This window comes from Rhincodon typus, chromosome 36, assembly GCF_021869965.1.
Source record: "Rhincodon typus isolate 14 chromosome 36, sRhiTyp1.1, whole genome shotgun sequence".
In the NCBI taxonomy this organism is placed as follows: Eukaryota; Metazoa; Chordata; class Chondrichthyes; order Orectolobiformes; family Rhincodontidae; genus Rhincodon; species Rhincodon typus.
Window position 1 is genome coordinate 10,229,689 of NC_063367.1, and position 10,376 is coordinate 10,240,064.

Sequence of the window (10,376 nt, forward strand, 5' to 3'; positions counted from 1 at the left end):
AGAAGACAGGAAATTATAAGCCGGTTAGCCTGACCTCAGTTGTTGATAAGATTTTAAGAGTACATTGATAAGGATGAGATTACAGACTGAGATAGTAGGAACTGCAGATGCTGGAGAATCTTAGATAACAAGGTGTAGAGCTGGATGAACACAGCAGGCCAAGCAGCAGAGGAGCAGGAAAGCTGACGTTTCGGGCCTAGAAGAAGGGTCATTTCTGAAGAAGGGTCCAGACCCGAAACGTCAGCTTTCCTGCTCCTCTGATGCTGCTTGGCCTGCTGTGTTCATCCAGCTCTACACCTTGTTATCTGAGATTACGGACTACTTGGAGTGTATGGAAAAACAAGGCAAGGTCAGCATGGCTTCATCAAAAGGACAGCATGCCCGACAAATCTGTTAGAATTCTTTGAGGCAGTAACAGGCAGTATAGACAATGGAGAGCAAGTGGACGTAATCTTTTTGGATTTCCAGAAGGTGTTTGACAAGGTGCTACAGAGGAAGCTGCTAAATAAGTTAAGAGCCCTTGGTGTTAGGGGCAAGGTACTGGTAATGGATACAGGATTGGCTGACTGGCAGAAGGCAGATATTAGGGATAAAAGTATCTTTTTCAAAATGGCAGCCAGTGACTAGTAGAGTTCTGCAAGGCTCTGTGTTGGGACTACAACTGCTCGCGATATACATTAACAATCAGGACAAAGGAACTGTGGGAACTGTTGCTAAGCTTGCAGATGACACAAAGATAGGTGGAGGGCAGGTAGTGTTGAGGAAGTGAAGAAGCTGCAGAAGAATTTGGAAAGGCTAGGAGAGCAGCCAAAGAAGTGGCAGATGGAATACAATGTGGGAAAAGTGAGGTAATGCACTTTGGCAACAAGAGGGGAGTTGTAGACTATTTTCTAAACGGGTATGGTTTTGGAAATCTGAAGCACAAAGAGACTTGGGAGTCCACGATTCTCTTAAGGTGAACGTGCAGATTCAGCTGGCAGTCAGGAAGGCAAATGCAATGTTAGTATTCATTTCAAGAGGGCTAGAGTACAATATCAGATATACTACTGAGGCTATAAAGGGCTCTGGTCAGACTGTGTTTGGAATATTGTAAGCAGTTTTGGACCCCAACCGAAGGATGGATGTGCTGGCACTGAAGAGGGTCCAGAGGAGGTTTACTAGAATGATTCTGAGGATGAAGGGCTTGTCACATGAGGAGCAATTAAGGACTTTTGGCCTGTACTCGGACTTTTGAAGGATCTGATTGAAACTTACAGATTACTGAGAGGCCTGGATGGAGTCGACATGGAGAAGATGCTCGTGGGACAGACTAGGACTTGAGGGCACAGTGGGAAGGGATGATACTTTAGAACTAAGAGGAGGTGGAATTTCTTCAACCAGAGCATGATTAATCTAGGAAACTCATTGCAGCAGAGTGCTGGGGAGGCCAAGTCATTGAGCATTTAAAACAGACTGATAGGATCTTGATTGGTTAGGGGGTCAAGGGTTATGGGAAAAGACAGGAAAATGGCAGTGAGAAAGACATCAACCATGATAGAATGACAGATCAGAATCAATGGGGCAATAGGCCTAAAACTGCTCCTGTATCTTATGGTCTTAGCCTGAGAATATGCCAGCCAAGAGATACAGCTCCGTGTATCCAATTTGGCCTCATGGAATCTTATACATTTCAATTAGACAAATTTTCATTGTGACATGTTAAGATTGGATACCGCCTAACTGTGCTGTGGTAATTTCTATCCCACACAGACAAGAGGAGTTTAAAGGGTCAGCTCACCACTACCTTGAGTAACAAATTCCTGCCTTGTCAGAACCCATGCATTGCAAGAACTTATTTTTAAAAAACGAAGACTTATCTTACAACTTTACTATGAGGTGCTCATTAATTTTAAAACAAAAATGTTCTGCATAACTCCTTTAAACACAAAAGAGATTGCTATCCATTTATAATTAGGCATAATGATTCATGGGGACTGTCAAATTTTGTTTTTATTCCAGGAGATGAAAGGATTTTCAACAATGTTCCACAATTTCTTTCTTTTCACCCATGAAGACTGTACATAAATAGCCTTGATGACATCTGTAAGACATACAGGCTCAACATCCCTTGATCAAAACATCCTTGCCAATTTTCAGGATCACTTTGACCTTGCACTGCCTCCACTGTCTCCCTGGAGAAGATGCTGAATTACATGAATTAACATCCCCTTCAAGCCCGACAGACAATACTGACAAGACGGAGGAAAGTAGTGGAAATGGAATGAATCTGTCACACTTCCTCTCATCAGCATAAGCCTATAGAATTTTCTCAATTTATATACTGCATTTAAGATGATTAAACTGGGAGTCTGCACCATGATTTAAAGGATAATGCATATGCAGAACAAATATCTGGTAAATCTTTTACAGGTAGTTTCTTTTAATTACTACCAGTCTTATTCAATTACTTCCAGTGTATTTGCTACCTTTCCTTAAACTGCACAAAAGCAGCCAAAATTGTTGACTTGACATAAATTTACTGCTATCTCAAAAGCATTTCTGAAAGAAATTTCTACCATTCAATGTCCCCAAATTTTGGTCCCCTCAATTGCAGCAATGAATGAATGCCAAAAGGGAAATTATGAGAGACTTTCTTCCCTGTAGTAATGTATTGCATTCATCACTTACAACTCAGGCACTACATTCTGCAGGACAAGCTCAAAATGGAAAAACAACAGCAAAACAAAAAAAAAAATTTAAAAAACACCATGTTATTACAAACTGTCTCCTTCGGAAACATGTGGTACTGAAGGATAATTTAAAAAAACAAAACAGTTGGGTCATTAAAGATGGGGGTGGAAGGGAAGGATTTTGGTACAAATACAGCACTGAGTTTGCATTTGTTTGAGCTGGTATGCATAAATAATATCAAACATGTATTAACCGTTAACAGATAGGCATTGCACAAAAAAAAAGTGTAATTTACAACTATTTAGAATGATTTGAAATGTACTTAAATCAAGCATACAGTTTAGAAAATTTAAGGAAAGCAGTTCAAAATGCAATTGAATGAACACACTTAACAGTAACCAAGGGTATACTTTAATCCTTTTCCTCTTATGACCACCCATCAAAGTTCCCCATGGAAACTGGCTTTCACTGTCAAAGTGGCCAGACTCTGCTTTTATTCCTCCTCTCCTCACCTTCCACCTCTAAGGGTGAGTGAACAGGTATTGCCCTTACAAACGTCACCCCTCGAAAAGACAAGTCAGGCCCCACTCTTACCGCAGGTAGGAACAAGAGCTCCAGCCTTACTCTTACCCTCAGGGGAGACGAGGCACAGACCCTGCTTTTACCTCAGGTAGGAAGAGGTGCAGAGGTTCTGCTCTTACACCTTTAGGAGCGGGGACACTGGAAGTGTTCCAGCCCAAAAGGACACCATTTCTACTCCCATCCTGTGGGTGAGGGCACTGGTCTGCTCTTACACCCACAAGAGAGGGGGCACAGGTCCCACTCTAACCCCATGGGGAAGAGGGGTCACTGGCACTGTTCCACCAAGGACACCCACCCCAAGAGTGAGTGAGTTGGGGGAAAGAGAGAAAGTGAGAAAGTGGGGGGGAAAACAGGGGGCACACTGGCCTATTCTTATATACTCGGAAAAAGGAGCAGAAGTGGGCTCTTAGAATTTGAGGGTGTAGGAGAGATTGTGAGGGTGGAGCACTGGCTCTGCACTTACCCCCCAGGAGAGACAGGGCACAGGATCTGCTATTACCTGCTGGGAGCAGCACAGTGCCTCTGTGGTTAGCACGGCTGTTCAGAGCACCAGGGGCCCAGGTTTGATTCCACCCTTGCGCAACCGTGTGCAGTTTGCACATTCTCCCCGCGTCTACATGGGTTTCCTTTGGGTGCTCCGATTTCCACAGAGTCACTCACACTCAATCTGGGGACAGGGGACACTACTAATGCACAGGAGAGAGAGGGCACAGGAACCCCCTCTTACCCTCAGGGGGTGAGATAGAGCACAGGAACCCCTTCTTACCTCCGGGGGGGTGGGGGGTTAGAGGGGGGCACAGGACCCGCTCTTACGGTGGGGGCGGAGAGAGGAGGACACAGGACCCGCTCTTACCTCCGGGGGGGGGGGGGGGGTGAGAGGGAGGATCAGGACGCGGTGTAGGGGATGGAGTCCCGTCCCATTAACCCCCATTCCCTCCCCCCCCCCGGACACTCACCATTCTGTCCCCGGGCCGGTGCCAAACTGAGGCTAAGCCAAAGCAGGGCGGACACAGCGGCTCCGAGCCAGGCTGGGCCCTGGGCCGTTGCCATAGTAATGCTGCTGGCCGTTCCGCCGATCGCGCCGCTGCCACCCTTCTCCCTACTCGGTCCGCACCGACTGCAATCGCACCCCTCCCCCACCCGCCGACTCCAAGTGAAGCTGCTCTCGCGAGAGTCAGTGCCAGAGTGCGCGCGCAGCCAACCGGCCTCCGACAGTGATATTTAAAAGTGGAGCAAGTCTCAGACGCGGCCACTGGAGGCGCAGTGGAGCCAATTCCAGGCCCGGCCATTGGAGGCGGAGCGGAGCAGGTACTATAGACAACCACAGGAGGCGCTGTATATCACATCTCAGACCCGGCCACAGGAGGCGCAGTGGAGCAGGTTCCAGACCCAGACCGACGAGGCGCTTTTGTCAGGTCCCAGACCTGGTCACAGGTGGCGCCTCAAGCGGTTTCCAGACCCAGTCAAAGGAGGCATTGTGGAGCACGTCCTTTGTCTGGCCACTTGAGGTGCTGTGGAGCAGTTTACAGACGTGGTCCCAGTTCCACACCCAGCAGGTGCTGTGAGACAGGCCCGAGACCCAGCTGCTGCCACAGGAGACTCAGTGGGGATGGTTCTAGACCCAGCCACAGGAGGCACTGTGGAGCAGGATGCAGACCCAGCCAGCAGTGGCTCAGTGGTGGAGCTCAAGATTTTGCCACAGGAGGTGCTTTTCCATCCTGACTTGGAAACATATCGCCATTCTTTCACTGATGCTGGATCACGATCCTGGAAGTCTGTCTCTAATGGCATTGTGGGTGTACCTACACCAATGGCCTGCAGCATTTGAAGAAAGCAGCCCACCTTCACCTTTTCAAGGGCAACCAGGGACAGGCATAAATCCTTGCCCTGTCAGTGACACCTACATCTCATGAAATAATAAGTTGGTTTCCTTGCTGTGCTATTGTTGCCCATGTATTAGTGATGGTTTTTGGTCCGAGTATGGTGAATAGTCAAATTAAATTAACTGGAACCAACTTCCCTGGGCAATAATCCATCGCCTTCACAATTTATAGGATGGTCTTTCTTCACTTGTTCTGCTGTTTTGAAAGCACATCTTAGATGGTATAACCAGGAACATAAAGCAACTCACAGCATTACAGGTCATAGAATCCCTACAGTATGGAAGCAGGCCATTTGGCCCATCAAATATACACTAACCTTCTGAAAAGTATCCCACCCAGATCTACCCGCTACTCTATCCATCATTTCCCACCCTAGACACAATGGGCAATTTAGCATGGCCAATCCACCTAACCTGCACATCTTTGCACTGTAGGAGGAAACTGGAGCACCCGGAGAAAACCCACACAGACACAGGGAGAACGTGCAAACTCCACACAGACAGTCACCCAAGGCTGGAATCGAACCCGGGTCCCTGGCGCTGTAAGTCACCGTCCTGCCCTTCGGTAGTCCCTTTGTGGCAAAGTCAATTTGTACACAAATTGAAACACAATGCAGGACAGGATAAAAATAGTGATTTGTAATTATAGGAAATGTTCCTCTGTGTAAATCTTTTTAATTACTTCCCTGTTTGGATCACATTTTGTAAATATGAGAGTTCGTAAGTCAGACATTCATAAATCAGGCCATCCTGTATTCAAGATTCTTAGAAAATTCAAGCTTTGCAACACATCGTGGTGATGAACCACAGAGAGATAGACACTGTTCCATGCCCGCTGCAGGAGACACTGGTGCAGTTCCATGTTCTACTACAGGAAGTTCTATGGCGCTGTTCCTTCTGCCCTAGTTTCCCTCGACAGCACTCATTAATACACCTCCTGTTTTCACTGGATGCTTGTTAGAAATATTTGAAATCATACCTGTTTCTATTCATTAACGTGTTGAGGGCAGCATTTATTGTCCATCCCTAATTGCCCAGAGGGCAGTTCAGAGTCAACCACACTGCTGTGGGTCTGGAGTCACATATAGGCCAGACCAGGTAAGGATGACAGTTTCCTTCCCGAAAGGACATTAGTGAATCAGACAGGTTTTTCCAACAATTTACAATGGATTCACGGTCATCATTAGATCCTTAATTCCAGATTTTTTTTTATAATTCCTGCCATAGAAAATTAAATAAAAACCAAAAAAAAGGGATAAACAATGAATGTTAACAGACCTGAAACATTTAACTTTGTTGGAGCAAACTACTGCAGATGCTGGAATCTGTACTGAAAACAAAAAATGCTGGAAATCACAGCGAGCCAGGCAACATCCGTGGAGAGACAGCAAGCTAACGTTTCAAGTCTAGCTGACTTACCATCAGCTCTGATGAAGTGTCATCTTAACTTGAAACGTTGGCTTGCTCCCTCTCCACAGATGCTGTCTGCCCTGCTGTGATTTCCAGCATTTTTAGTTTCCAGTGCATTAACTTTATTTCTCTTTTCATGTGTTGCCCTGAACTAATGAGTGTTTCCAGCACTTCATTTTATTTCAGATTTCCAGCATCAGAACTATTTTGCTTTTGGTAAGAAGCTTCAGCAGTTAAAAGATTAATCAGCATATATTGTGAAAATTTCATCTTACACACTTACTGTCATATTCCCAATTATAAATTCCTAGGTCTGTGTTACAATGGTTGTTAAGACACTCCATCTTCACCAATGAAATGCCATGCACACCTATCCACTACTGACAGGTGTATACGTTTGTAGCAGGCCCTGTTGAAAGAAGCAGTTTCCCTTAAAAATGTAGAATTGAGAATTTGTAGTCAACTTATCAAAAATAAACTCTGGATAAAAGACTTCAAAATTGAGACTGAATGCTGTCACTCAATGATTCTGCTAGTCTTTATTCTTGTGTTATTTTATGTTTAAATGGGTCCTGAAAACATTGTGGTTAATACTGAAAAAATTGCCTCATAAACCATCTAAATATATGTACATTTCTGAGTTACATATAAGTTTATTCACTAGAGAAGCAGAAGAACCTTTGAAAGGAAACTTATGAACAGGAAATAGTGATAGTCTAGAGAAGCTGGCAGGTGGAATGCAACTGTCCTGCAATTTTATAAGTAATCAGATGTGCAATCTACATTTATTTTACATTGTAGCATATAACCTGGATTGTGACATAATCTATAAGATAATATATAATCTGTGATGCAGCATGTATATTACGATAAATATGCAGTTTCAATTTAAAAAGTATCCTGAAATGTAGTTATATATCTCTTTATCATGATAGACAACACGTTGTTCAAAACTAAACTGTAATTAACTTCTTCATCTTCTGCGGATCCTTTCAAGAGGAGGCTGATGTGATATATGTAATATCAGCATGGATATCCGTAGAACTGGCAGTTCATGTCGCCATTGTTGATCCTTGAGGAATGCAGTGAGACAATTTTAACTATGTTTGAAATTTAAATGTACTTGAATGGTTTGAAATAGATAAATGTTATCTCCATGTACTTTTTCTAAGTTTGATAGGAAATTAAGCCAATTCTATGGGGACCTGTCTGAGTATTAAAGTGAAAGTTTGCCTAAGGAAGGACCTTGACAAGGATGCATAACATAGCAAAGGCAACAAGGGAGCAGACAATGGTGCTAATGTATGGGTGGGGTGGTTGGCATGGTATTTAACTACAATCCCAATTTCTCACAGGCCAGTTGAGAGTCAAGCACATTGTTGTGGGTCTGGAGGCACACGTAGGCCAAACCAGGTAAGTTCTGCAGATTTCCTTCCCTAAAGGACATTAATGAACACAGACAGGTTTTTCCAATAATCACAGAAGTTTCATGGTCATCTTTAGACTCTTAATTGGAGGGTGCTAAACCTACAGTATTTCACAGGCTATTTAGAAAATGAAAAGGATATTTGCAGAGAAGTTGTCATATTTATTGATAAGGATCTGCAATACAAGGGCTGAGATAGTTGATGACAAGTGAACTGTAAAAATGTTGTGATGAAATGTGGTAACTAAGATTATAAATTTTCATGCCAACTGAGATTCGGAGAGAGACTGTGGTGGACTTTTACCAAGTGTGTCACCCAGGCTATGCTTGTAATGTTAGTTCTGTAGTAGTGGTATCTCGAAATGGCTGTTGTATACCACAGCAGGAGAGCCACTACACCTGCTACTATTAGCCTTCCTCTGGGCCAGTCGGATTTTGTCAGTTTCTCCTTGAAACATTGCTGAACCAAGTTTCACTTCTTGCCTCCAAATGGACTGGTAGCAGCAGTGTTTTCCCTGGAGTGGTGGTCTGTAAGCCTGAGATTTGTAAGGTGATTGTTCTAGGGAAACTCTGTGTTGTTTTGTCCTGATGATCTCGACATCTTCTACCCTGAGTCAGTTCCTCACAGAGATCCATGCAGAACGCTTAGCGCATCTAAGCTGAATTTTCTAAAGGGTGGTCTCCAGCTTCTGAGATATAATGAAGGACCTGATTATTTGTGATTTTGTCCTACTATCAAATTCTCATGGTAGATCTCTGGTGTCTTTTGTGGAAGCATTCCATAACTTTGAATATAGTATGTATTGTGTGATGTAACATGTATTCTCTAATGTGACCGTAAATGTTACATGTCTTCTATAATTAACATTGATTTTAGAATGTGGCACATTCTACATATGACATGTATTCCACAACAATTTGTAATCCGTGATAAATCATGTAATCAGCAATGCAACATATATGTGGTAATACAATCTGTAAGGTATTGTGTAATGTGTAATACAAATGTAATTTGTAATGCAATAAAAACTCTGGAATGTGATTTTAATCTGTAATATATTGGGTAATCTGTAATGCAGCATCTATTTTACAATTTAGCACATTGTTATATTCACTTCTTCTATAATTTATCATATGACCTTTAAGAATCATATTTTTGTATTTATTTTGACGAGAAGAAACACGAAAATCTTTGCAAAAATAACCACTCATACAAATAATCAGTGGTATACAGTTGATGAATTTGCTTCTGTGGTCTGTGATTCTCTCTATCTTGACGTTCACCACTGTACGTTAAGGTTTACTAAGAAAATAATCAATTTTGCAGGAAGCTGCCAAATGTACAGTAAACTTGTTAATGAAATGGATTTCTGAATTTTGGCAGCTTGCAAGCAATTTCCCTTTGCTTAATGTGCTGAGGCCTGCCAAGAGACTGATACCATGAGTAAATAATTCTGCTCTGACAGAAGTTCCGACCATAGACACCCTACTCCGCCTAGTACTTAACCTCTGTCTGTTTGTGAAAGTCATTATCACATCCATGAAATGAGTAATGCAGCCTGACAGGGATTTGTTATTCTCTTCAAAACTGTCTATAATGAGTCCATTCTGGTTTTCAAACTGTAGCCTTTTTTGTTATAAGCTGTTGAGTGCATAAGCAAAAACTGAGTACTATTTTGCTGCCTTGCAGCTAATAAGAGTCAGAAAGATTTTCTTTTACAAGTCTTTGCTATAATCTGTAAATTATTCAGCATCAATTTAAATTTGGAAGAAGGTCAATGGGTCAGTGATATGTTATGGTTGGGTAATGGTTAATGTGCGAGTTCCACAGCTGTCTTGGATTCAAATCCTACCTTGATAATCGCAGGATTAAATATAATGAATGCTGTTAATGTTTTTATTCATTCATGCGATGGGAATGTGGCTGATCAGGCCAGCATTTATTGTCCATGAAGAAGATGGTGGTGAGCTGCCTTCTTGAACCATTGCAGTCCTTGGGGTGTAGGGACACCTAGTGCTGTTAGGAAGAGAGTTACCCAGTGAGCCACAGACACCTCTAGAAATGTCTTCCACTATTTGACTTTTTGAAAATATTTCAATTGCATTGGCATTTCAACAAGAAGTAAAGGCTGCTGTTTGTTGATGCTGTGCTACAACCCATCGTGTCCAAACAATGTTGCAAAATACATTTAAGCAGTACCTTACCCAACATTTGTTAACAACATGACTAAAACAGACGATTGTTCTGAAGTTTGGGAATCCTTCTATTCGTAATTCAATTCATTATTTTGTATAGAGTCATAAAGTCATACAACATGAAAACAGACTCTTCAGTCCAACCAGTCAATGCTGAACATAATTCCAAACTAAACCAGCCCCACCCACCTGGTCCTGGCCCATATTCTC

At 42.8% G+C, this 10,376-nt stretch overlaps 1 protein-coding gene across 1 annotated transcript in view; it reads right to left on the reverse strand.

Annotated features, from left to right (window-relative positions):
• nptnb (neuroplastin b) overlaps positions 1-4,434 on the reverse strand; it is a 55,527-nt gene extending 51,093 nt beyond the window's left edge. Inside the window, exon 1 of the mRNA XM_048617037.1 lies at positions 4,209-4,434. Within this exon, the coding sequence (XP_048472994.1) occupies positions 4,209-4,302 (94 nt within the window). The 5' untranslated portion in view covers positions 4,303-4,434. The remainder of the gene's footprint in view (positions 1-4,208) is intronic.
• Positions 4,435-10,376: the final 5,942 nt, after the last annotated feature.